At 38.7% G+C, this 26,802-nt stretch overlaps 2 protein-coding genes and 1 long non-coding RNA gene across 34 annotated transcripts in view; 2 read left to right on the top strand and 1 right to left on the bottom strand.

Annotated features, from left to right (window-relative positions):
* Window positions 1-16,731, top strand: part of CCP110 (centriolar coiled-coil protein 110) — a 25,729-nt gene extending 8,998 nt beyond the window's left edge. For 6 of the 28 annotated variants that reach the window (XM_037910231.2, XM_037910228.2, XM_037910229.2 and 3 more), the window contains exons 5-15: window positions 167-294; window positions 1,608-1,812; window positions 2,555-2,691; window positions 3,164-3,280; window positions 4,432-4,533; window positions 4,737-4,853; window positions 5,393-5,472; window positions 6,538-6,600; window positions 8,198-8,257; window positions 8,854-8,936; window positions 14,109-16,731. In XM_037910231.2, the coding sequence (XP_037766159.1) occupies window positions 167-294; window positions 1,608-1,812; window positions 2,555-2,691; window positions 3,164-3,280; window positions 4,432-4,533; window positions 4,737-4,853; window positions 5,393-5,472; window positions 6,538-6,600; window positions 8,198-8,257; window positions 8,854-8,936; window positions 14,109-14,161 (1,145 nt within the window). In that variant the 3' untranslated portion in view covers window positions 14,162-16,731. Of the gene's footprint in view, window positions 1-166; window positions 295-1,607; window positions 1,813-2,554; window positions 2,692-3,163; window positions 3,281-4,431; window positions 4,534-4,736; window positions 4,854-5,392; window positions 5,473-6,537; window positions 6,601-8,197; window positions 8,258-8,853; window positions 8,937-13,806 lie in introns of all 28 variants that reach the window. The other 22 variants (XM_043524507.1, XM_037910235.2, XM_043524506.1 and 19 more) reach the window with 13 other exon arrangements.
* On the bottom strand, window positions 1,880-26,673 carry LOC122462168. Its single transcript, XR_006284563.1, has 3 exons — window positions 26,548-26,673; window positions 17,077-17,143; window positions 1,880-1,934 (listed from the first exon to the last, which is right to left on the bottom strand). It is a non-coding gene; the product is annotated as an uncharacterized LOC122462168 (long non-coding RNA).
* VPS35L (VPS35 endosomal protein sorting factor like) overlaps window positions 26,525-26,802 on the top strand; it is a 116,510-nt gene continuing 116,232 nt past the window's right edge. For 4 of the 5 annotated variants that reach the window (XR_006284562.1, XM_043524516.1, XM_037911765.2 and 1 more), the window contains exon 1: window positions 26,709-26,802. Coding sequence is in view for 4 of the 5 variants with exons in the window: in XM_043524516.1 (XP_043380451.1) it covers window positions 26,786-26,802 (17 nt within the window). In the remaining variant the exon portion in view is untranslated. The other variant, XM_037911764.2, reaches the window with a different exon arrangement.

Here is a 26,802-nt window from a genome sequence, read left to right as displayed (position 1 = left end):
ATATTCTACTTCATGTTTTTGTGGCTATACCAACGGTGCTGTATAACACCCACTGGAAAAATGTATTGAAAATGTAGAGATTTGTTTATCTACCTTGCAGAACACTTAGAAAATGTAAGAATATACAATTAATGCTTTATGATGCGTGTATTTTTTTTCTTTTCAGAAGAAGAGATTTTGAAAAATAAATTGTTGGCTTTTGAAGAAATGAGGAAGAGACTTGAAGAGCAGCATGCACAACAACTATCAGTACTGATAGCTGAACAAGAGAGAGAACAGGAGAAATTACAGAAGGTGGGGGAACAAGATAGGAAAATGCTAACACGAGGTGTTTAGGGTTAACTGCTCAACTTGCTATTTCAGTATAAGGAGCTGAAACAATATAATCTTTCTCTGAATGTCATACTCAAGATGGATATTTATAATAAATCTGTCTGAATTTGTGGAAGCTCTTTGAAAAATATGATTGTGTGAAACCTTCTCTGAGCTTCCATTTTGGTCTGGCTAGCAGCATTTAGAGCATTGAGAAAACTCATGCAACAAAAACAGGAGGCTTAGGACTATTCTCTGTTTTAGTATAGAGATGAAAGGGTATTTGCAGGAGAGAGATGTATAATAGATGCATGCTTTTGTATCAAACTGCAAAAGGCAAGAGATGCAATGGGGACTTAGACATCCTGGAAAAGCTAGACAATTACTGCACAGTCAGGTATTGACTTACATAACATCTTCATGATCTATTAAAATAGCCAAAAGGGATAGGAAGCCAGGTGTGTATATTATTTGGGAAAGGCTGAGCTCTCCTGGGTTTCTTACAGTATATTTATTCAGCACATCTGTTTTAAGTGCAATTACCCGTTCATTAGCCCGTTAGTTTATAAGCCGACCCCCAAGATGGATAGGTAAAAATAGTAAAAACTGTATGACCCTTTCATAAGCCGACCCTATATTTCAGGGGTTGGTAAACTTTGGCTCCCGGCCCACCAGGGTAAGCTGCTGGCGGGTTGGGACGTTTTGTTTACCTGGAGCGTTCACAGGCATGGAGCCCCTCAGCTCCCTGTGGCCGCGGTTCGCTGTTCCCAGCCAATGGGAACAGTGAACCACTGCCACAGGGAACGGAGGGGCTCCATGCCTGCAGACACTCCAGGTAAATAAAAGGACAGTGTATTAGATATTCAATTCAATGATTTGATAGAGTTTTAAATCATCAGATTTTGGTGTAGACCCGTTTATAAGCCGACCCCCGCTCTTTGATGCGTCACTTTTTTACCAGAAATATGCGGCCTATGAACGAGTATATACGATATACTGTTTGTTACATAGAGATTAATGGAAATTAAGATGCCTTTAGATCAGTGATTTTTCAACCTGTGGTCTGTGGACACGTGGGGGTCCACAGCCTATACCTAAGATTTCCAAAATGGTCTGCACCTCCATTCAAAAATGTTTAGGGGTCCGCAAATGGGAAAAAAGGTTGAAAACTGCTGCTTTAGATAGTAGTTAAACTGCCTATGTTGTATTGAAGCTTATGCCAAGATACAATTAATTGCTTGCTCAAAATGTATTTAAATTCCATTACGTAGAATCAAAGATCTGGTTTATTTCAGACTTTTAATCTGCAGGAGATAGAAGAGCAGGAGAGAAGGTTTAAAGGAAAGAAGAGTGCTACAGCAGACATAGAAATACCCAAAATGACCATTAGCAGTGGGATGGAACTGGAATGGAGAAAAATAAGCGAAAGTGGCTTGCTGGAAACAATGCTGACTCAAGTGGAGACAATCCATAACACAAACTCGAATAGCACTGGTAAAAGTAGGGGGCAAATAATTATTAAAAGCTTACTGGGCACTTTAAAGCAGAATATACAAAATGTACTGGCCTGTTCATGGTATTGATGATGGCAGCATCTCTGCTTCTTCACGTTGGAATCCAGTCTAGGCAGGAAGTATTGAAAGTTAATACCTTACAGCTGTTTAGCAGTCTATGTAAAATGTATTAGTCCTTATTAAAATGTATTAGGCTTATGTCCACTTTGCAGGATCAGAAACTACTACTGTAATAAAATTCTGAAAGTATCTTCCTTGGTCATATGCCTTTTGGATAAGATCTGGTACAGTATCATTTTACTATCTGACGTGCCATCTGTTGGGGACTTTTTCACACACTAGCATAGTGGTGGACCCTTTCCCACTTTGATTAGGATATTTCTGCATTTTGAACAAACATACGTGACATAAGAATATAGTGCATACAACACAAGGGAAAATCCTGGCAGCAATTTTAGTCCAATGTATATCCTGATGTAAAGTAAATTCAAGAAAGATTTGGCTTTAATAAAGAATGTTAGCTGCTATCTCTAAGGTGCCACAAGTACTCCTGTCGTTTATTTGGTTTCATAGAATATCTCTGTACATTTAAAAAAAAAATTGCAGATGTCATAAAACTGTGTGTGTGTAACTGGTGTATGACGTGTAAGTATTTGAATAGTAGTTTGTGTGCACAGGCTTCCTGTTGAGTACTCATTTGTTTAATTATCCATTCTCTTTTCATATAGGTTTTGCCAACACTACCATGCCCAGCAGTTTTGGTTCAACAAATGAAGCTCCATTCTACCTCTGGGGACCATCTGGTAGTGGAATGTCAAAAATATCAGCATCCAGGCTTATTAGGGCCAAAACCAGGTGGTCTCAGGTGTGAAAATTAAATTGACTTAAACTTTTCTCTTTTTTTATTTATTTATTTTTTTTTATTTGCTTAACCATGCAATTCTTTCAGGACAACTGCTACTGCAGGTATGCATTAATAACTTCCAATGCAAAACTACTAGTTGATCCACAGTTTTTAGATGGATTTGTACTAGCAGACACAAGAAGAGAGCAGAACAATATTTTTCTCATTACAGTACAGGCAAACTAATCATGTAACCACATCTTTATTCTGTTAACCAAATTAATACTGGGGAGTTCTGGCTAGCCAAAGTGTATTTGGCAAAATTTAATACCTGGCTGTTAATACAAGATAGGTGTACAGACATTTTTGTTAAACAAGTTGCAATCAATTCAGTTTAATTTATTTTGAGAAATTAAAATTCAGAACTTTTATTGGAGTTGATATTAAAGCAAAGAAAATCTCTTAATTTTAATTTCTTTTTATCTCTTAAAAGGCCTTCAATCCAGAGATGCAAATGAAGTTCAGTAAGATCACTGCCTTGGCAAAGGGATTTCTGACTCGTAGGCTCATGCAAACAGAAAAATTGAAATATCTTAGGCAAACCGTAAAAGTAAGGAGATAACTGTAAAGATGCTTGCTTTATGCATTCCCTCCACCCCCCTCCTGTTGGTTTCTTCTGCTTCCTTTCAGATGACAAATTAGATCTAGACTTTTTGCCAGAGCACAAAATTCATTTTACTTTCAGGATTAACTAATGAAGTTTGCTTCATAAATAGTATAGCTCTATCGTTTTTAGAGAATGAATTAAGTACCCAAAACATAGTTGTTAATTTATTGCATGCTGTGTGCGTACCACTTTTTTATAGTGTCCCAACAGAACCTTTTCTTGTGCTTTTTTTGAAGTGACCTATAAACCATTCTAATACAGACTGAAGTTGGATAATTGTTCCTTAGATATATTCTTAATATATCTAGTGTGCAAACTGTTAGTTGAAATGAACCTTGCATGGCAGGATATACCTTATTCCAACTTTCATATCTGCTGTTTTAAAACTTTTTTAAATCTAACTATATGTTTCCTGGATCCTGAGTTAGTACAGAGGTTTCCTGTGTCAAACTTATGCTGTGATTTTGCAGCTTCCTAAATATTCAAATAGTTAGATGCTAAAATTAGGGTCATCAAAGGTATTCTTTTAATGTCCGCTATCTGCCCCTCTGTCCCTGATTAATTTCATATGAGGAGAGGAAGCTAGGGACAAGGGAGTGAGAAGGGAAAAGATGAGTGATTTACCCCTGTCACTGCTGTTGCTCAGAAAGACAGCAGTAGGAAAAGCTGGTGAAGTGGAATGCCATCTCTATGAATTTGAATATTTCTTAGGTCTAAGGTGTAGATTTAGTATTAGTTGTTCCCGTACAGCACAAGTGTGGAGAATGGTGTGTGTGTGTAGGTACAAAGTAAAAGATGTTGAATAGGATACGGTGTATAGGGGAACCCAATCTTGCAATAGTGAGAATGCTAAGTTACTTCTGCTTTGTTACAGGAGTAAGGCCAAGGAGGAGATGGTCTAAGTGCCCCATTTTTTTTTTAGAGGATTATGGTTAAATCCATGTCTGTTTAGCTACCCACCACTCTCTGCCAACACTATCCTTTTCCTCTGAACTTTTGAGATTAAGGAAGCAGATGTATAAATGGTTTGAGATTTACTTCCACTCAGTGTGAAAGATTATGTATTACGCTTAATCTTTCTTTTTATTTTTTAGGATACTATGGAGTTCATAAAAATTTTTCAGTCTGAAGCTCCCTTAAAGAGAGGAACTGTTTCGGTGCAAGATGCATCCCTACAAGAAAGAGTGATGGCTCAAGTAATGTATATTCTAAGCTTTTCTTTTATAATTACTCCATCATTGTAAAAGAGAAAAATTATTTTATCTCTGACAGAGATATCTGAAGATTTCAGAGGTCAATATCTGAAATAATTTTAACTATGGCCATTTTGTACTGACACAGAGGGTTTTAAAATTTAGTTTCACCAAGAAAGCCTCATGGAAGCTTTGATTTATTTCAGCTGCGAGCTGCGCTGTATGACATCCATGATATATTCTTTATAATGGAAGTATCTGAAAGAATGCATATCCTGCGTCATGATCGTGAAGTTCGCAAAGAGAAAATGCTGAGGCAAATGGTATGTTCCAAGTTTTTATCCAGTAAGAAACACTTAAAACTAGGAAAATGTATACTTTTGTCGCGAGGTTAAATATCTGTTGTTAGTGATTGGAGTAAGATACAGATTTTTTTTTTTTCCCCTGACCCAGTAAGAAATATAAACCTTAGCTTTTGAAAACAATTTTCCTGATAATTGTGTGGCTTTAGCTATGGTGCTCCAGTAGTTAAACTTGTTCAGAAAGACTCCAGTCTACAGTAGGGACTTGGTGCCTGGATGCTTCCAAAGTGTGTGTGTGTGTGTGTGAGAGAGATGATGGAATTAATTTCATAGCAAGAAAAAAGGTACACATAAAACTTTTTTTATTGGTTTTGTTATTTTAAATTAAAGTTTGGAATGTTAAAAGCTACATCACCATGTAAACTAAAAAGAGCTGCATTAAATCTTTTAAAGCGGATTTTATAATGAAAAGTGCCAATCTTTTCATTAAGGTGGATCAGATGGGGCAACTGTAACAAAAATAGTAACAAATATTAGTATCCACTACTGTGTTTCTGTAGGCTAAAATAAAGACTCCACGAGAGAGAGTGACACTTTCGACAGCTACGCAGAAGTCTCTGGATAGGAAGAAGTACATGAAGTATGTATGTATTTAATATTTTTACTAGAGAGAATTGGAACGAAGGGAGTTTTACTTTGAATACAGCTGAATCTTTTAGCAAAATAGTTTCTTACAGATTTTGGAAGTCTCATATTTGCTAGAAAGTCTTTTTTTATATGTAAGATTCCTTTTTACATGAGGGTATTGAATTCTGTTTCTTTATAATGGCATTTTTTTTATATAGACATTCAATATATATTTGTTCCCATGCTGAAAACAACATAAACACTCCTCATCTTGTTCTCTGTACCTACTGACTGTTCTCTAATTCACTCTGAAGTCTAATCTCCAGAATCATGGTTTACGTTTATCATTGTCCAAATACCCTCTGTATTTGGCTGTAACAACTCAAGTGAATCACATTACTGCAGTTAATGGTGCTGGTGACATAAGCAGGTGACATTCCTGCTGTTAGCAGTAATGACCCAATGCCGCACCATGGTTATAGGGGACTCTCTTCCATGTGAGATGCCATCCTTTGGATAAGGTAAAATTTGCCTGCTTGTAGCCAATAAAATCCATAACCATTTTTGAAAAGATTAGTGGTTGCCCCACTCCCGTGACAAAATTCAATATAGGTAGCTGCATCCTGCCTACAAAAATTTCCTCTAGTTCTCAGTTGATTTGATATAATCTTCACTTTGTCCTGAGCTATGTGTAATGTCACTGTGTGCTGTTAAGATGCTGTCTCTGTGATGAGTGAAGTGACTCCTGTGTGACTAGTCTGTACTTGGTTTGCAAAGTGTGAGTGCTGTATTTTTAAATTATTTTCATGGCTTTCTCCAAAATTAGCTGTGTATGATAACAAATGCATGCATGTTGGTAGGAGTGCCTTATGGCGTAATGGAGACAATTGCTTCTGTTTGTGTTGCAGTTGGAAAGTATAGTTTATACTGTACGTAATTTTGCCAAAATAGTGGCAATATTACTTAGGTGGCTTCCTTTTATTTTTCTAGCTTCTTGTCTGACAATTTTTATAATTTTTTCTTAAGAAATGTTTAAAAAAATGTATTTGGATACTTAGACTTTTTTTTGTTTCATTAGGGCTTCAGAAATGGGAATGCCAAATAAAAAATTAATCCTAAAACAAAATACTCCTGAAGCAAGGTCAGTGAAAATGACTTGTTTGTAATTTACACTAAAATGTTAACAGTTTTACAATGCTAGGTCTATTGACTGCTTGCTTGCCATCAACTAGTCACCTGTCGTCATTGCCCCTGGGTAATGAAGAATGCACAGGGCTAAACTATTATATGAAAAGTTATTAACTTGCCTACAGTTAATAAATAGTACTTTTCCAGCTTTAGTTTTTCAAGATTAATATCCTCAAACATGACCCTTCGTGTCTGTTTGTGTTTATTTCATTCAGTCCGTCCTGTTCCCAAGTTTCTCAAGTGTTAGGTGCAGTGGTAGCATCTTTAAGCAAATGCTTGATGCTGTTTTTGAAGCAGTATGATATTGTTCTTTTCACTTCCCCAGACATGAACCTTCATGTAGCGAGCTGTAGAAACTTGTGAAAATGGGGGTTATTTAAGAAGATCCTCAAGCTTCAGTAGCATTCTCGCCTCTAGATTGTAAAGAAACAGGTTCATGTCTCATACCTGGCCTATTTTATATTCTGTATTAATAAACTAGTACTGAACTGTTAAAGGTGCTGCCTTCCAGATAACGTCTGTCTACACTAGAGAATATTGGCTAATACCAGTTCAGATGCTCAGAATGCTTGTAAAATAGCATGCAAACATCATGCTTGTAAAATAGCATGCAGTGTTTCACAGGTATGCCCTCTACTGGTATGATAGCATCATCTTTGAGCAAATCTTAAAAATAGCTTTGCCCATTTAATTTCAAACTGTGTCAGTGCGAGTTTGATCGGAAACCTGAAGCACTGCAGCTGCACTGTTTCAGTTGGGCCTCCCAGGACAATCCCATGATGACAACTAAGAGCCACTGGTCATGTCATTCCCAAACAAACATAGTTGTATACAAAATTTAATGTAAAAAATTCCAAAAATAATAAAAGCAAGATCTGTCTTCCCAAGGACCAACGTATGAAGTTGGTGATGCTATTTATTGTGAACCCCAGGCAACTCTGTTGAGCAGCAGGTGCAGGGGCAAGTTATGGCCTCTGCCATGGCACGTGTGTAGTTCTGCCCCCACAATGTGTGAGTGTTGATCTACAAGCAGAAGCAAATAATTCAAATAAACCACTGGTGGGGGGGGGCAGGAGGGCAGCATCATAGTAATCAGTGAAAATATTTATTACTTTTATGAACCTGCTCCAGGTTTCTTATCGGAAGTCTTGTGATAAGTACCACAATTCAGAGCCACAGCAAATGTAGGAGGTGGTGCTGTGTGTGGGTTCACTATACCAGGGTAATAAGTGTATGCACACAGAACTGTTGCAATAACAGTTGGCGCTAGAAATGCGTAGCAGCTATGTTTCTAAATTGAAACAGTTCAGTCCTTTAGTATAGACACCTGTAAAATAGATTCCTTCTTTCTGTCTCTGAAGGCTGTTTCAGTGCTTTTCTTGAGTTTTAATGGTTGACACGCATAACTGGATGCTCTCTGCATTAGCAACATGTAACCAAACACTGTGCTGGCTTCTTTGGGATACTTGGAATGTGGAAGGCAATATATAAAAATAAAACTTGTTTAAAAACAAAATAAACAAAACTAATACAGATTTTGTTTTTAACAGAGTACTTCAGCCAAATCAAGGACAAAATACTCCAATTCATAGGCTTCTTTGCAGGCAAGGGTAAGAGTACAGTATGTGTTTTAATGCACAACTTAAAGGTTGAAAGCAAATGCAGTATCTGAGTCAAATAATTTCCAAGTAAGATCTACATGCATAATGCAAATATTGTTCAAATGCAAAATGACTAACTTACAATTCATGGTGAGACAGTTCTTAAATTTCCTAGCTTTTGTTTTTCTTATACTGTAAGGGAAAAAGTGCAGTGGTCTCATACTCTGTTTTTCATTTACACTGTGTTCTGACATCTGTATTTGTAACATTCATTCCATTAAGTTTTGCTTCCACTCACTGAAAATGAAATATAATTTTATAAGAAACATATACCTCCTAAATAATGCAACATGTACTCATTAGATCAGTTTCTTGAATAGAGTAGTAAGAAAAAAAGTGTGCATGGAGAGTTTCTCCTATAAATGTATATGCATAACTCCTAGTAATGTTAATAGGAGTTTCACATGTGCAAGTTCTGGAAGAGACTCTACTGTATCACTTACAGTTGTTTTCATACCAAGAACAGTTTGATAGTGTGTTCTTTATTGGATACAATCTTTGGATTTTAATGCAAGTGACTTATTAACTCTTTTATATTTAATTAGAACCCCTAAGACCTCAATGAAGGGGGTTGAGCAAAATAGAAAGAAGTCCTCAGAGAGCAGAGTGCCTAACAAGGCAACTTCAGGTGTGTAGAAAATGGGTTCTTGGATCTCTTTTTAAAATGAAGATATGAGTGAGTTACTAGTATCAAGAAAATTTAAATGGGATATCGTGTTTTCCTTTTCTTGCTGCAGTAGCTTTGCTATAATGCACTTTTGACTAAATCAACCATCTTCCTATATGTTTATAAAAACAAAAATGTGAGTAACTTAATAGTACATTTTCAAATTCTATAAAAGACATGTACAGTTTAAGATTACTGCTTATATTCCTTCTGTCACCAAATGCCTGATTGCTACTAAAAATTGCGTATTTTTGGCATATGTAAAAACGCACTAATCGTAAGAGACCTGCAGAACTAGAGTAGATAGATCTAGACTCTGACCTAGATATTTATATTTTTGTGCCATTTATTCCTATTTCTTAATATATGTAAGACTTGTCCTCAGAAACTAAAACTCAGAGATCATGACATGGATTTTCAGAAAATTTACCAGCAGGAATATTATATGAATTCCCTACTTTAAAACATCTTGTAGGATGCTATGCTGTACATTAGATATTAACAAAGATGATTTATGACCCTTTTTTCCTCTGATATACCCAACGCTGTGCGTGACAGTTTTAGATGAGGGGTAGTCCAAGTTCCAGATATGGAGTTTAGTAGTTTATTTATTTATAAATAAAAAGGGGTTTGGATGGAATGCCTAGCTATTCATAGATGTGGTTTTGTCCATTCCATGCCTTAACAAAACATTAGTGAAGCAAACATTTTCTGATACTTTTCCACTTTAAAACTTGAATGTAAACAGTTGTGATTGATTAAAACTAAGTAAAATCCTTTTACTCAGTTGGTCTTTGTCATCTACTACAGAAATATGATTTAGGAACTTAATTCGTGTAACTCACTTCTAAAATTAATGCATTTGTACGGTTGGGTACCAATGAAAAATTAGGAACATCTGGGATCCTATTAAGGAAGGAGAACCATAATTTTTTGGGATGCAACAAGTGAGCCATAGTACTCTGTGTGATTTTTCTATCCAATCTTCTTGCTGTATATAGGGGGAAAATTCAAAATCCCCACCCACTGCTCAGATACTGTTCAGCTAATGAGAGCTGACAAAAACACAGGCCCAGGTAGGCAGGAATTGTTCAGACCTGTAAGGTCACTCAATTAAAATTACAGAAACCACGCTCTGAGGAGTCAATGTATTCTGGCCTGCTTGCTTTAGCTAATCGTAACTTGGATATCATGACATTTTGATACTCAGAAGTGAAAATAATCCCATTTATGATAATGGCTCCAAATTTTGTCTGGCCTGCCTTCATGGCCCTTTGATGAATTGCTGTAAAATTACTGAATGTCTCATAATAGCCATTTTGAACTTCTGACAGTTGTTTCTAACTGGCTGTATGGAGGTGTGGTTTAGTTATGCTACATAACTAATCTCCTCCTTATTTCATCTAGAGTGTTTGAGCATCAGTGTTTCCATGACATTTGTAGTATCAGCACCTCCATGTTCTTCCAAATACAAATAATAAATCAGGCAATATCCATCTGTACTAACTTAACAGCAGTGCACTGAGAGATCATTATCTGGAAGAAGCCCTAACAAGTGTAAAAGAAATAATCTGAATATTTGTGCAGTATTAAAAAAGCTTAAACTTTAATTAATACATGTAAATAAAACTTGCATTATGTACATGTTCAAACTAAATTGAATAGTTTACCAAATTATTTACAGAATAATTAATTATTCGATTATAAAAAAAAACCCACCTTGAGTTTGGAATATAACAAACTGTTTTCAAAAGATGCACTGTAAACTGTTTAATGTGGGCAAGGCAACAGAATTGTTTTCAGGGAGTGGTCATGCCCAAATAACTAAAATCTTTAATAAATAAAAAAAAAAAAAAAAAAAACCAACTGAAAGCTAAACAAATTCATGTACGTTCTTTTATTTTATCTTACATTTGTGAGTGTGCTCCTGAAAATGAAGACTCAGAACTGGCTTGGTGTAGGCATATTTCTTTCCATAACTCTGCTAGTGCATGTTAGTACTGACCTACAACACCTCTGCTGTTTTAGTTTTTGACATTCCTTAAGCACAGCCTGAAAATGACATGGTGGGTTTGTTGGGTTTAGAATGTGGAAATCAGACTTAATCTTACTTCTGAGCCAATCAGAACTTGAATGCCTATCACTAGAAGTGAAATGCTCATGTACCAACCCATCTACTCTTTCTTCCTCTTTTTTTTTTTTTCTCTGACTGTCATTTGAAATTCCATCTCCAAAGCTTGGTCTTGCTCTCTCAATTACAACCATTGATTGAATATCTTCTCCCCTCTAGTACGCAAAATAATTTTTCATTTAGGACCACTAATTGAACACTTCTGTTTTTGTGTCCTTTTTTGCCTTTAATATTGAGCTTTGGAACAAAGGTGAATTTCAAATTAAGTGTCTATGCCTTTTGCTAGTGAGTTTAACTCCTCTAATTCTGGATCTACGTGCCCACGTCTATCTTAGTTAAGAGAGAAGGTTTTTTTTGTTTTGTTTTTTTAAACTGGAACATCTAAACATACTGGGCATGTTTTGAAATCTAGAGTTGCACTTCTGCTGAACATAGCTGGTACACCTGACAGCAGGGAAACAATAAATAGCTTTTACTTTTTCCATCAACTATGTAGGTTGGGAGTATAGACTAAAAGCCAAAACCTTAAGGAAATGTCCTATAGAAATTACTAGAAAAGGAGAAACTTTTTGTAGTTTAGTTTTTGCAGTTCTCTAACTACCACATACACAGACATTAATATAGAATTGTATCTCTTGTATATATCCCTTGAATTCTATACAGGGTTAAACTATAAAAAGATGAATTTGTAATAAATTCTGTGGACTCGTACTAAATTTCTATATAGCCCTATTGGTTTAATTCCTACTGAATTCTATAAGACTTTTCCATAACGATAGGTAAAATAATCTTTCTATATACTCTGTTTCTTTCTCACATACACTCATGGCTATTCTTAATTGTTTTGTAAATTGATTTTAATGGGAAATAAGACTGCTTTTTGTTTTTTAAAGGTAAAATCCAGATCAGTGGTGAATATATTCAAAACTGTCAGTTTATTTCCTGTAGGTAGGCTTTGATCCATGTAGTGTGCACATGAGGGTTGAGAAAGTAGTGTTGTGGCACTGATAAGGCACCATGTTCATCAGCCCTGTTACTTCATCTTATTGGACCATGGGTAAGCTGAGGGGTGCAGGCATTGCACGTTGCTGGGTCGGCAAGAACATTTTTGTGATGAGCTGTGAGGGATACTGATGTGGTAAGACCTTTAGAATTTCCGAAGCTGCCTTGCTCTGTTTCTTCTAAGTGCAGCTCTTAAGCGCCTATAAGTACCCACTTTTCCTGGCTGCCAGTAGGAGTAACAGAACATCCTAAAAATAGCATCTACTCACATCATCCTGTTCAGTGGATTGCATGCAAGTACCTAAGACCTGGCCTTTCTCCACTCCCCTTCCCACCCTTTCATCTCACTGCTGAGCACTGTGCATATTTCGCTACACAGGTGTCTGGAAAATGTTGAAGTCTAGCCCTTTGCCCAGTAGCCTGCAACAACTGAGCCATTAATCTTGAAACATGCTTGTTCCCAGCATGATAGAATTCTTCCAGATTCACAGAATTGACATATCTCCCTTTGGAGAGGCATAAGCCAAAATGTGACTCAGATTCTTAGTATAAGAAGAACTCTGTTTGATGGCTTATATATACAGTACTTAAATTCTGGTTATGAATTTCAACTCAGAGACCTCTAATAAGTTACTCCTGAAAAGACAGTTCAACTTTATTAGGATTTGAGTGTTCTCTGACTTGTATATTTTCCCTGTCTTTGTTCTAGTCTGTTTAAGTCTATAGCCTCCTTCTTGACATTGATGTAACTCCTTAGGTAGTTTTTCTAGATACATTAGAGCTAAAGGGAAAACATACCCTCTTAGTGTATGTCCACCTCACCTGTTCCTATAGTAAAATCTGTTAGAGGAGCTTTGGGGAGGAAATCTCCAAGAGGATCTCTTCAGAGTTCCTTCTCTTGTTTTTTTGGTGGTGGTGAGAGGAGGGTTTGCCTCCTCACCCCCTTGAAATAAACTGGATGATGTTGCAGGAAGCCAAGGCCATCTCCATGAAGGGTGCTCTATTTTTCCATCCCCTCCCTCATATCCATTGGAGCTATGCTACCAGGATGACCACTCATCTGCAGCTGCCTTGGTGAAAGTGGGGTAGAAGGGAGAGTTGATTTGTGGAACTAAAATAGAGCCATTGGGAGACGAATGTGCACCTTGCTCCTGATCTACCAACTGCTTCCTTCTGACCTGCTCAGGCTTCGCTCCTCACCCTGTGTGGACTCCATAGGGTGGGGTGAAAGGGATGCTGTGGAGGGGCTGAACCCCCATTCCCTTTTACATGCAGAGAGTTTCCTCTGTGCATGGATATTTGGGGGTGGGGGAGATCAGGCCCATAAATAACTTACTGAAATAGTACAATTAAAATGTAAGATGCTAATGTATTTAGGTTGTGTATTTATGCTTTGCGTTGTTCTTGCTCAGTCTGTCTTTCTTGGGTGGTTCTTAAGATACTTCTGCCTTTGAGGGTGGGAGTTAGGATGGTGAGAAAGATTGAGTTTTTTATATTTGTCTTATAGGGATGTAATATAGTAAAATGATGGTAGATATTCATTGTATAATAGTGAAGAGTTAGGCAGTTTAGAAGAGTTAAATGATCCATAGTAGCTTAAAATGCTTAGCTAATTTTATGTAATCAAGTGTTATAGAACAATATGGAAACCGCCATCATTTCAAGTTTTCTAATCTTTTTAAAATTTATATATTGCAGTTATAGGTGTTTTGGAGTAGCAGGAAAGCAAGGGGAACACTTACTGAGGAAGAAAATGCTATAATGTATAGTTATTTACAAGCCTTTTTACAACTCGAATAACCTGTTTTATTCATTTTAAGGTATTTGAGATATAGAATTATGAAAAATATTAATTTTAAAATACATCTATTTAAAGGCATATTTGAACAAGTTTGTGTATTCCTGTCCTTACATTTTTCAGTGTTTATTGGACAATTTTTTTATAAAAAGAACAGTTACAATCACAGAATGTTAACTTTTTGTTTCTGCTTTATTTTTAGGAGTATATGCAGGAAGAATCCAAAGAAAGAAGCCAAATGTTGTGACAATTTAAGACGACAGCACTCACTCGGATAAAAAAAAAAAAAGGCTATTTTAATGCAATAGTCTCTTCACCATTGGTTCAGATCTTGCATCTCCTATATGTATGCTTTGAATTGACAAACGTACACATTTAACATAACATTTTGCATATTTTAAGGACATACAGTAGATTTTTATGGAATGATGTTAAAGTAATGGAGAAGGCTACAAATAAGTTCAGTTCTTATACTCATGAAAACAAATTGCATGGTACAAACCTGTTAGGTATTCATATTACTGCATACATATGTCCACATTCAAAATGCTTTGCTATAGAGAAGAATATAGTGCAACGTTATGTTTGTTTGTATCTTTTTGCCATCTCTCTGACTTATTCTTGTATCTATCATGCACTTTTTTTTATTCTCGGAAATATATTTACAATTGCAGTTCAGACACGGTAGTCTGCATAACTGATTTCCTATATGTGTACCTATTTTAGCCTTTTACCCTAAAGTTAGAGAAGTTACACAAAGAAAAGATGACTTATTCAACTGTAACAATACTGTGTGTTTTTCCTCTGTGTATTTGTTTGAGAGCAGCATCGCTGAGTGTATCATCACATATGAATGTGTTAACCTGTCAATTTAAATACTAATGACTGATATTGTTAAACTCATTTCTGTTGACTGTGTTTCAGACATGGACCTGAATTAATTGTTGGCATAAATGTGCAATTCCATGTACATGAATGAAGTCGCCCCTGTTCACACGGGTGGTGAATTTAGGCCACTATGATGAAACATTCCAGGCAATTTTTCCTCCATACTGTTTACTGCATTTTCTAATTCCAAACTATATTTTGATCAAGATGAAATATAATTAAGATGTAGCAATTCTATGACACTGTGTACAAGAGTTCCAGAAGGAAAGACTTTGTTTGCCGCTTCAGACTTTAATTGTCCTCAGCAGTCATACAGATGACTGTTTCATACCATTATGTGTCTTACTGTTTTATTTTTGACATTCCTAGATCTACTTTATTGTCTAAACAAGTAACTTGGAACAGTTTTTTTTTTTTAAATAAAAAATACTGTCATTAGTAATAGATCCAAGCACTGAAGCCATGCTTCCATGTTCTGAGTCCCTAAAACTTTGCAAGACTTAACCTCCAAAACACATGCTCCTGTTTGCCCCTGTCTTTTTGGCTATTTCAGCCATTATGAACATGCTTCTTTAAAGAGAGGCTGCTTAGTAATTTTAATCTTGATAATGAGCTTCTTTGAAACTTTCCTTGGTTTTCAAATAAAATAGTGAAAATCTTTCCCCTGTGTATATCCATCCTTAAAGGCAGGTATTATTCAGTCAATAGCATACTTATGTATCCCCACAGCTTTAAGGGTGGTAGAGAGGAGGACTGCTTAAACATATTAAAGGGTACATATTTAATAAAAATGTCAAGTTCTACTGATTCACTAGTATAAATTTGCTATAACTCTTAGCTTCAGTGCAGTTAATCCAGGTTGGCATTGGTATAACAGCAGACTTGACCCAAAATATTGTCAATATTCATTAAATATCTCAATATAAAAATTAAATAGGTGGAAGGAAAAATGCCTTAATACAAAAATGCATTTATGAATTAATAGAACTTGTTTGGGGATGGCCTTAAACCTACAAGTTATGGTTTCCATTGACAAATCAGTACCTTATCCTGTACCTTTTGTTGCATTATTATAAGCAAATGTTACTTATCATGCAGTATTTTAAACTGAGCCAGACATGTACTTGAAAAAGAGGCAATCCTAATACAAAGAAATATTTAGAGGATTAACAGACTACTCAGTGGTTGTGTACTGTGGTCTTATTTGAAGGCTCTGAGGCAGATCCTCAGCTGGTGTTAATTTACACCAGCTGAAGACCTGCACCTATCTGTTTAAAGGTTATTGTTCTTTAGTTTCCCACCATAATACAAAGACTTATTATGATGATCTGAACTTCTTGGATTTCTAGTCATTTTCAAAACGTTATTTTTGTTCTTAATTTTTGCATTACTCTGTTATCAGTCTTTTAGAGGAAAACGTTTCAAGAGTAACAAAGAATGACAAGTGAAATGCATCCTATTTTATTAAGAATTCTAGACTACCTTGCAGTTGGCAACTTTAGACTGGCTTGCTGTTGTATGCTAGTGCTAAAAATTGATTGTAGATGTTTTCTGTACTTAATTGGCATTTGAGGCAATACGTAAAAGTAGGCTTAGTCTAAATATTTATTTTAAAAATGAATGTTCAACTTTTGTTGAGGTTTCTTAACTAAACCTTTTTTACTTTAAGACTGTTTCAAAGTTTGTGTACTAAAATATCATAGCAAAAAATTTTTAACTTTCATAAGGCCTTCTTGACAAGTGCCAGAATTTGTTTTTGTAATTTGATATATTTGTATTTATTTATACATATTTAATTTTCAATTCACTTTATTTTTGTGGAATGTAATGTCATTATTATAATATGAAGTGTATTTATTTTTTGTACTTTAGTTCATTTTCACCACTCTTGCCCCTTTCATTAAATATACTGCAAAATAAACTTTTTAATCTTTAAATATTTGCATTTTTTCTGGATTAAATGCATGAGAGAAATTCAGGAGAAACCAGACTTGAAATAATACAGGGCCAAGCGCATCCAAATTATTTTGAAATCAGAGCTGAAATTTAAGAAGCAGCAACATTATAGCTTCACCAGTTTGATATGACACTGCTTCCACAGTCCTGCATTCCTTTTGCACTTAACTCTTATAGACTTCAGAGAGGATTCTGGTTGCTTAAGGGTCCAATCCTGCATTCTTTAAATTGCTGCTTGTTCTGAATGATTAATTACAAAATGTGGGAGAACGATGCAATATGAACAATATATATATTTTATATTTAAAGCCAAAGACGAGACTTACCTAGCTGTGTGGTATTCATGGTGAGCTTATGGTTTCCCTTCAGTGCTCTCTGGGCGGCACTGTAACTCTGCCAACAAAGACATACCCTTAAAAAGTCGCTAAAAGTTATTTACATATTTTATAGACTGTGTTTGGGATATATTTTAGACTTTGTCTGGTGTTCTGCTACTTGTATCTTTTTCTGAGTTTTCATCACCCTGAATTTACCATGATATTACAGCAGAGACTGATAGGACATAAATCACTAGATAGTCTTGCTTTCCGTGAACTATACCATTAGTGACTGATTACACTAATGACAAACATACTCCTTGAAAAGCCTTCATGCATCAAGCAATGCTAGTGTGTGTGTGTGTGTGTGTGTGAGAGAGAGAGGTGTGTATGACAGTAAACTCTTAGTTTCAGAGATTTTTTTTTATAATTATTGAAGTTTTAACAGGTTATTAATCATTTCCATGTAAGATACAACATGATCATTTACACTAGTGAGCTTGCTTTTTTGTTTGGAGAAACATTATGCAGTAATATAATCTGATTCAGAGATATTTTACATCGGACTGTTCTGAAAAGGCTTTCAAGGGAAGTTATCAATAAGCAAGGAGAAGAGGCCTCCTTTCCCTATGATCTTTGTTGTTTTAGTACAATCCTATCTGTAAATAGTCAGTTTCCAACACAAACTTCAAGAAATCTTTGAAAAGTGACCCAAATTTCTCTTGTCACTTTCCCCACTAGTTTAGGTATGAATCAGAAAAAGACAAACATTGGCATACTCAAAACCACACCCACCCCCTTGGATACTTTTTCTGATTCATACCTTTTTATTATTACTCTTTCTTTCTTATCACTAAAGCAAGTGATATATAATGAAATACAGTCCTAAAGATAATATGTAAAATTACACATTAACAAACCACAGGGTATTTAACCTACACATAAATAATTTATTGCTAACAAATGGAGAAAGGTGCAAAAACAAATTAGAAAAGGAGTACTTGTGGCACTTTAGAGACTAACCAATTTATTTGAGCATAAGCTTTTGTGAGCTACAGCTCACTTCATCGGATGCTCAAATAAATTTGTTAGTCTCTAAGGTGCCACAAGTACTTCTTTTCTTTTTGCGAATACAGACTAACACGGCTGCTACTCAAAAACAAATTAGTAATCGTTCATGTAGGTTTTTACTTAATGTGCCATGGGAAAAAAATCTTTGTCATTCTGAAGCTTAAACTAATGTGAGAGCAAAGAGTAAATCACAGAATTACAAAAGAGTAATTGATCAACATCTTTGTTGTATTGGGAGTTAATATATCATTGAGGAAAAATCAGATTTGAAACGTAGATTAAAACAATTTAGCATGAAGGATATTGTCTTTTCTCCTGCTGTCCAAAATATGCAGTATTGTTTAAAGAAAAGGAGTAGTTGTGGCACCTTAGAGACTAACCAATTTATTTGAGCATAAGCTTTCGTGAGCTACAGCTCACTTCATCGGATGCATACTGTGGAAAGTGTAGAAGATCTTTTTATATACACACAAAGCATGAAAAAATATCTCCTCCCACCCAACTCTCCTGCTGGTAATAGCTTATCTAAAGTGACCGCTCTCTTTACAATGTGTATGATAATCAAGGTGGGCCATTTCCAGCACAAATCCAGGGTTTAACAAGAACGTCTGAGGTGGGGGGGGGGGGTAGGAAAAAACAAGGGGAAATAGGTTACCTTGCATAATGACTTAGCCACTCCCAGTCTCTATTCAAGCCTAAGTTAATTGTATCCAATTTGCAAATGAATTCCAATTCAACAGTTTCTCGCTGGAGTCTGGATTTGAAGTTTTTTTTGTTGTAATATCGCAACTTTCATGTCTGTAATCGCGTGACCAGAGAGATTGAAGTGTTCTCCGACTGGTTTATGAATGTTAATTCTTGACATCTGATTTGTGTCCATTTATTCTTTTACGTAGAGACTGTCCAGTTTGACCAATGTACAAGGCAGAGGGGCATTGCTGGCACATGATGGCATATATCACATTGGTGGATGTGCAGGTGAACGAGCCTCTGATGGTGTGGCTGATATTAGGCCCTGTGATGGTGTCCCCTGAATAGATATGTGGGCACAGTTGGCAAAGGGGCTTTGTTGCAAGGATAGGTTCCTGGGTTAGTGGTTCTGTTGTGTGGTATGTGGTTGCTGGTGAGTATTTGCTTCAGGTTGGGGGGCTGTCTGTAGGCAAGGACAGGCCTGTCTCCCAAGATTTGTGAGAGTGTTGGGTCATCCTTCAGGATAGGTTGTAGATCCTTAATAATGCGTTGGAGGGGTTTTAGTTGGGGGCTGAAGGTGACGGCTAGTGGCGTTCTGTTATTTTCTTTGTTAGGCCTGTCCTGTAGTAGGTGACTTCTGGGAACTCTTCTGGCTCTATCAATCTGTTTCTTCACTTCTGCAGGTGGGTATTGTAGTTGTAAGAATGCTTGATAGAGATCTTGTAGGTGTTTGTCTCTGTCTGAGGGATTGGAGCAAATGCGGTTGTATCGCAGAGCTTGGCTGTAGACGATGGATCGTGTGGTGTGGTCAGGGTGAAAGCTGGAGGCATGTAGGTAGGAATAGCGGTCAGTAGGTTTCCGGTATAGGGTGGTGTTTATGTGACCATCGTTTATTAGCACTGTAGTGTACAGGAAGTGGATCTCTTGTGTGGACTGGACCAGGCTGAGGTTGATGGTGGGATGGAAATTGTTGAAATCATGGTGTAATTCCTCAAGGGCTTCTTTTCCATGGGTCCAGATGATGAAGATGTCATCAATATAGCGCAAGTAGAGTAGGGGCGTTAGGGGACGAGAGCTGAGGAAGCGTTGTTCTAAGTCAGCCATAAAAATGTTGGCATACTGTGGGGCCATGTGGGTACCCATAGCAGTGCCACTGATTTGAAGGTATACATTGTCCCCAAATGTGAAATAGTTATGGGTGAGGACAAAGTCACAAAGTTCAGCCACCAGGTTAGCCGTGACATTATCGGGGATAGTGTTCTTGATGGCTTGTAGTCCATCTTTGTGTGGAATGTTGGTGTAGAGGGCTTCTACATCCATAGTGGCCAGGATGGTGTTATCAGGAAGATCACCGATGGATTGTAGCTTCCTCAGGAAGTCAGTGGTGTCTCGAAGGTAGCTGGGAGTGCTGGTAGCGTAGGACCTGAGGAGGGAGTCTACATAGCCAGACAATCCTGCTGTCAGGGTGTCAATGCCTGAGATGATGGGGCACCCAGGATTTCCAGGTTTATGGATCTTGGGTAGTAGATAGAATATCCCAGGTCGAGGTTCCAGGGGTGTGTCTGTGCGGATTTGATCTTGTGCTTTTTCAGGGAGTTTTTTGAGCAAATGTTGTAGTTTCTTTTGGTAACTCTCAGTGGGATCAGAGGGTAATGGCTTGCAGAAAGTGGTGTTGGAGAGCTGCCGAGCAGCCTCTTGTTCATATTCCGACCTATTCATGATGACAACAGCACCTCCTTTGTCAGCCTTTTTGATGTCAGAGTTGTTTCTGAGGCTGTGGATGGCATTGTGTTCTGTATGGCTGAGGTTATGGGGCAAGTGATGCTGCTTTTCCACAATTTCAGCCCGTGCACGTCGGCGGAAGCACTCTATGTAGAAGTCCAGTCTGCTGTTTCGACCTTCAGGAGGAGTCCACCTAGAATCCTTCTTTTTGTAGTGTTGGTAGGGAGGTCTCTGTGGATTAGTATGTTGTTCAGAGGTGTGTTGGAAATATTCCTTGAGTCGGAGATGTCGAAAATAGGATTCTAGGTCACCACAGAACTGTATCATGTTCGTGGGGGTGGAGGGGCAGAAGGAGAGGCCCCGAGATAGGACAGCTGCTTCTGCTGGGCTGAGAGTATAGTTGGATAGGTTAACAATATTGCTGGGTGGGTTGAGGGAACCATTGCTGTGGCCCCTTGTGGCATGTAGTAGTTTAGAAAGTTTAGTGTCCTTTTTCTTTTGTAGAGAAGCAAAGTGTGTGTTGTAAATGGCTTGTCTAGTTTTAGTAAAGTCCAGCCACGAGGAAGTTTGTGTGGAAGGTTGGTTTTTTATGAGAGTATCTATTTTTGAGAGCTCATTCTTAATCTTTCCCTGTTTGCTGTAGAGGATATTGATCAGGTGATTCCGCAGTTTCTTTGAGAGCGTGTGGCACAAGCTGTCAGCATAGTCTGTGTGGTATGTAGATTGTAATGGATTTTTTACCTTCAGTCCTTTTGGTACGATGTAACCTATTTCCCCTTGTTTTTTCCTACCCCCCCCCCCCGACGTTCTTGTTAAACCCTGGATTTGTGCTGGAAATGGCCCAACTTGATTATCATACACATTGTAAGGCGAGTGATCACTTTAGATAAGCTATTACCAGCAGGAGAGTGGGGTGGGAGGAGGCATTTTTTCATGCTTTGTGTGTATATAAAAAGATCTTCTACACTTTCCACAGTATGCATCCGATGAAGTGAGCTGTAGCTCACGAATGCTTATGCTCAAATAAATTGGTTAGTCTGTAAGGTGCCACAAGTACTCCTTTTCTTTTTGCGAATACAGACTAACACGGCTGTTACTCTGAAACCTAAGTATTGTTTAAGTGCAATATGTGGGATCCTGCAACCCTTTATGCATGTAAATAAAGTTACTTGTGTGTATTGCTCTGAAACATTAGGGATTAAATAGTTTTGCTTGTAGAATGCTGTTTTTGATGGACCAAAATACTAATTTTAATATTGAAAACTCTTTATTCCTATAGAATGGAATGTCCTACAGCTCCTATGTAAAAGGGAGGTGGGGATCTAAATATACCTTTATCTCTGAATCTATGATTAGTCAGATTTAGAGGAGGATAAGCAGTTGTTCCAGACAAATCTGAGGGGGAAAAATGTCCACCATTTCATAATCAGAAAATATATTAAGTATGTGTCTCCCACTATAAATACACAAATTACAAAAAGCCCCAGGACATTTGTCATCCATGAACCCAATGAAACATGCTAAATAAGGACTCCTGATTAACTTTGATGGATATTACTCTATAATTTAAACATCAAAGCAAATAACCAGATCTTTCTTTAAATTATTGATGTTCATGGAGTTTAAATGAAAATGGTTTTAATTGTATGTGTCTTTAAAAGGCTTCCTGACAAAGTCAAGGACTGAACCTTGAAGTCCAGTAAAGAAAACAATATTGAAGGGACAGAAGATTGTGGTGGAGCATGTTAGTGAAATTTCTGTTCTAAGTAGGGAGAATTTTTAATAGTTAGGAGAGGGGTATTACGGTCTTGCAGTAGCGAGACCATAGTTAGGTTGCATCAGAATTTTCTGTTTTACACAGTCTGCATCTAATGTCTCATCTTTTTTTCTGAACCCTTTTTTGGAAACATGCGATGGGGAACTTGAACCAAATTCCAGCCACTAATTAATGAGTGTGGAATGATCTCCAATGTGTGTTTTCTATTTGCATGTTGTTGGATTTTTTAGCAAGTTTGAGGAAACTGAAACACCAGAAAAGCGTGATTTTTCCCCCCCCCCACACTGCACATTTGCTGCTTCCTGAGCATTAGCAGTGACTTCAGAGACAATCAGCCACTCATTATTCCTCCCTCTACTTTATTCAAATACTTGATGAGAATCATTGTTGCCTTGGTTGTCATACCAATGACTGCCTTAAATACTGATTTACCTCAGACTGCCGTAACATTAATATAAAAAGAGTCCAGGGAGGAGCTGGAAGGAAAGCAAACTAAGTTTGCATGAGCTCCTTTGGGTTTGTATAGAGGTAGGTCACACTATTTCTTTTCAGAGGGTAACTGTTACTTTCCTTTTAAAAAAAAAAAAAAAAAAAAAAAAAAAAAAGTTACATAAAAAAATACACAATTCCATTTCCATTTCATGGATAGTTTATATTTTTCCCTAAATTGAAGACTATGACTTTCTGAGTATTTACCTTTTTTTAAAAAAGAGAGAGATTATAATTGAGTCCCTATCTAGAAGCTGCAGTAAATCTTATTTTTCCACTGCTGTGAAACCGTAACCATTAAACAAATGTTTTATTTAAATAGCACATACATAAACATTTTCTTTCTATAAAAAAAATAAGGAAACTTATAACCAAAATCTTTGTTTAATGTTAGTTAAAGTTTGCTCTGATCAATAAATTAAGCCATAAAAAATTAGAAAATACAAACTTAAGAATGAAAAAGGATTTAAAAGCTGCCAAGTCAGGCTGTAGTCAAATGGTAGCAGCAAAGTCAAGGTCAGATTATTATGCATATACACAAGGGGGCTGAAATAAGGTTGCACAGGTACCATTCATTCTGGCATTTTTTAGTGTTTGACTTAGCAACTTTTTAAGCCTTGCCTTTGTATTTCTTAACTTTTTCATGGTTTAGTTTATTAGTGAAGACAACCTTAACTAACATTAAATAATGTTTTTTGTTTGGAAATAGATATAACAGTCAGGATGACAGGGTTCCTTTCCAGCTTCTATGACTGGTTTGTTCTGTGATCTTGAGCAAGTCACTTAGTTTATGTATCCTAATCGTCAAAAATGAAGCATTTTATAATCATCATTGAGAGATGCTATACAAGTGTAAAATAGTATTAGATGTATTTTGCACATCAGAAAATATAAAATAAAATCTTACCATTCCCTATTACTAAGTCATAAACTCTTAAGTCATAGAGTCAGTGATACCTGAATTTGTCTGGTTCATCTTAGATGATAGTTTTAAATATTTTTGCTTTTGATGTCACTTAAAACAATCATTTTAAGCACTAACTATAACAATTGAGGCCTGAGAATACCTTTTAAAGCACTGCAAAGGGTGTATTGAGCTGCATTCACCACTTCAGTTGGTGTTAGTGAGAGCTGCATATGTAGATCAAAAGCAGTACTCTATAAAATCTTATTTCACCCTCCACAGAAATATAGCCACTCCTGTGGCTGGGTGCTGCACCTGGCTAAGAACACACACTAACTACACAATAGCTTTGGATAGGTGAAATAGATTGATCCTAATTAAAACTACAGGGTTAATTTTAAGAAGGCCGATTGAAATTATCCAAATTACACAGTGACATCTAATTACTGCCTCATATTTGCCATGAGGGGGCTTCCATCGTGCTCCTGGTCAAGAGCCGTGAGAAATGAGATGTGCCTCTGTACTCAGACCTGTTCAGTTCGCATGTCTTCTAGATGTCCTTTATGGTCACTTATGCCACCACAGGACATGACAGTGGAATTTGCTTGGCGTAATGACAACAGCTACGACAGTTGTTAATCACTCGTCACTGACCCAACCATCTGTCCACCAGGTTTGGACCTGCCAAGGCACCTGTGGTCATCCTTGAACCGGTTTCAAACAGGACAAAGCAATTGTGTCCAATTTATTCAAATGGGGTTTCTCTAACAACCTGCAATGTAGATGAGGTCAATTTCAGACTGTCACATATCCTTGATGAGTGCCTGCTGACTGACTTTGACAGTGGGCTACCGGCTCTTCATTGGCTGATGCCAATGCTATCAAAGGGCGGGGCACACTGCGCATACGCTGAGGAATTACACAGTGAGAAGAAAATTCTGCTGTCAGTTCTCCATGGTGGATCTTGACTAATATTCTGGTCTTTCTATATGTATGCAACTGCTAACATCTGAATATCAGAGCTGGGATCTTGCTTTGGTGTGGAGAAATAAAAGTTTTATCCTAACAGCGAAGAATAGCAATGTGGGGTGGCATGTAATCTAATAAGCCCTGGGGGAAATGATTTCAATTAGCTGAATAAATGGGAGTCAGTGAGTCTACGGGATTTGGGAGCCTGGGGCTATCAGTACATATATACAGATCAGTGGCACTGTACAGTATTTCCTGATTAATCCATTGCTAACCAAATGGTCCATATTCACTGACATGAGTGCTGTTTGACCTCACCGAAGCAGTGATCTGACCTGTTGCCCCAGGTTTCACTGACTGCCTGTGATAGACACTACATGCCAGGTCAAGGTTTCCCCATCACTGGGGAGGGGAACAACTTCATTCACATATTCCCTTGTGAGAGAGCTCACCCGTCTAGAGCCTCCCCACACCTCAGTATGGGTGTGGAGGGGAGACCACATCACTGCCTGTGTGAGAATGAGACCTTTTGTGCGTATCCGTGCCTAGCAGGGCAAGCTGCCAGTTCCTCAGGATGGGGAGTCTGAGATCCCAGCAGTGCACAGGGGATGTGTGAGGCCACTTCATTGTGGAGAGGCTGGAAGAGGCTCACTCTGTATTGATCCCTAGTTGTATGGAAAGCTGCCTCAAGGTGCATGTGTGTGCTCCAAAAAGACCCCTTCAGGGTGTCGAGGAAAGGGTGCCTGCAGCGTGTGGGGGGAGACATCTTCCTCCCCGAGGTGAGGCCAGTGCTTAATTTGTGCCAGGGCTGAGTCCTAGTATGTTCATACCCCTGGCACCTCTGCTTGCAATGTCAGTTATGAAAGTAAAAAAAATTGCTTGAGCCCCTGGCACCTCTTTCATTACAAATTAAACAGCAGGTTAGGCTCCCCCATCAGTGTGTGCGGTGGGGAAAGGAGCCTCCGCCCTGGGGCTAGCTCCTAGTATGAGTGGGGAGAGGCGTGTCACACACAGGGGTTGCCCCCCACCATGTGGGTTGGGCAGAGGAGCCTTTTCCATGTGGTTAGCCCCCCAACCCCCCATGTGTGGGACAGGGGAGGAGCCTTTCCCATGTGGCTATCCCCCCAATATGAGTGGGGGAGGCCCCCTCAGTGTGTGGGGTGGGGGAGGTACCTTTCCCATGGGGCTAACCCCCATCAATGTGTGGGGTGGGGGAGGAACCTTTCCCCTGGGGTTAGCTGCCATCAGTGTGTGGGGCATGGGGAGGAGCCTTTCCTCAGGGGTTAGCCCCCCCCCCCGTATGTGGGGCAGGGGGAGAAGCCTCTCCCCGGGGGTTAGCCACCTCAGTGTGTGGGGTGGGGGGAGGAGCCTTTCCCCGGGGGTTAGCCCCCTCAGTGGGTGGGGTGGGAGCCTTTCCCAGGGGGTTAGCCCCCTCAGTGTGTGGTGTGCGGTGAGGAGCCTTTCCCCAGGGGTTAGCCCCCTTAGTGTGTGGGGTGGGGTGGGGGAAGGAGCCTCTCCCCGGGGGTTAGCCACCTCAGTGTGTGGGGTGGGGGGAGGAGCCTTTCCCCGGGGGTTAGCCCCCTCAGTGGGTGGGGTGGGAGCCTTTCCCAGGGGGTGAGCCCCCTCAGTGTGTGGTGTGCGGTGAGGAGCCTTTCCCCGGGGGTTAGCCCCCTTAGTGTGTGGGGTGGGGTGGGGTGGGGGAAGGAGCCTCTCCCCGGAGGTTAGCCCCCTCAGTGGGTGGGGTGAGGAGCCTCTCCCCGGGGTTAGCCCCCTTAGTGTGTGGGGTGGGGGAGGAGCCTTTCCCCGGGGGGTAGCCGTTAGCCCCTGGGGTGTGCCTAGCGGGGCTGCGCTCTCTCACTTTAGGACACGGCGTCGGCGCGCGGGGCTTTGGCTGACTCAGGAGTGTAGCAGCAGCAGCCCCCCGGCTCAGCGAGAGCCATCCGCCGCCGTCGCGTGGGGCCTGCACCTTCCCTTTCCGGCTGCCCCGCACAATCATGGCAGCCTTGGCGGCGGGGCGGGGCGAGCGGGGAGAAGGCGGTGAAAGACCCGGCCGGGCGGGGGGGAAGAGAAGGAGGGTCACGTGACAAGGAAGCAAGATGGCTGCCTTCCCATG

The sequence above is a fragment of the Chelonia mydas genome, chromosome 10, assembly GCF_015237465.2.
Source record: "Chelonia mydas isolate rCheMyd1 chromosome 10, rCheMyd1.pri.v2, whole genome shotgun sequence".
In the NCBI taxonomy this organism is placed as follows: Eukaryota; Metazoa; Chordata; order Testudines; family Cheloniidae; genus Chelonia; species Chelonia mydas.
This window is presented reverse-complemented; position numbering and strand designations above follow the sequence as displayed.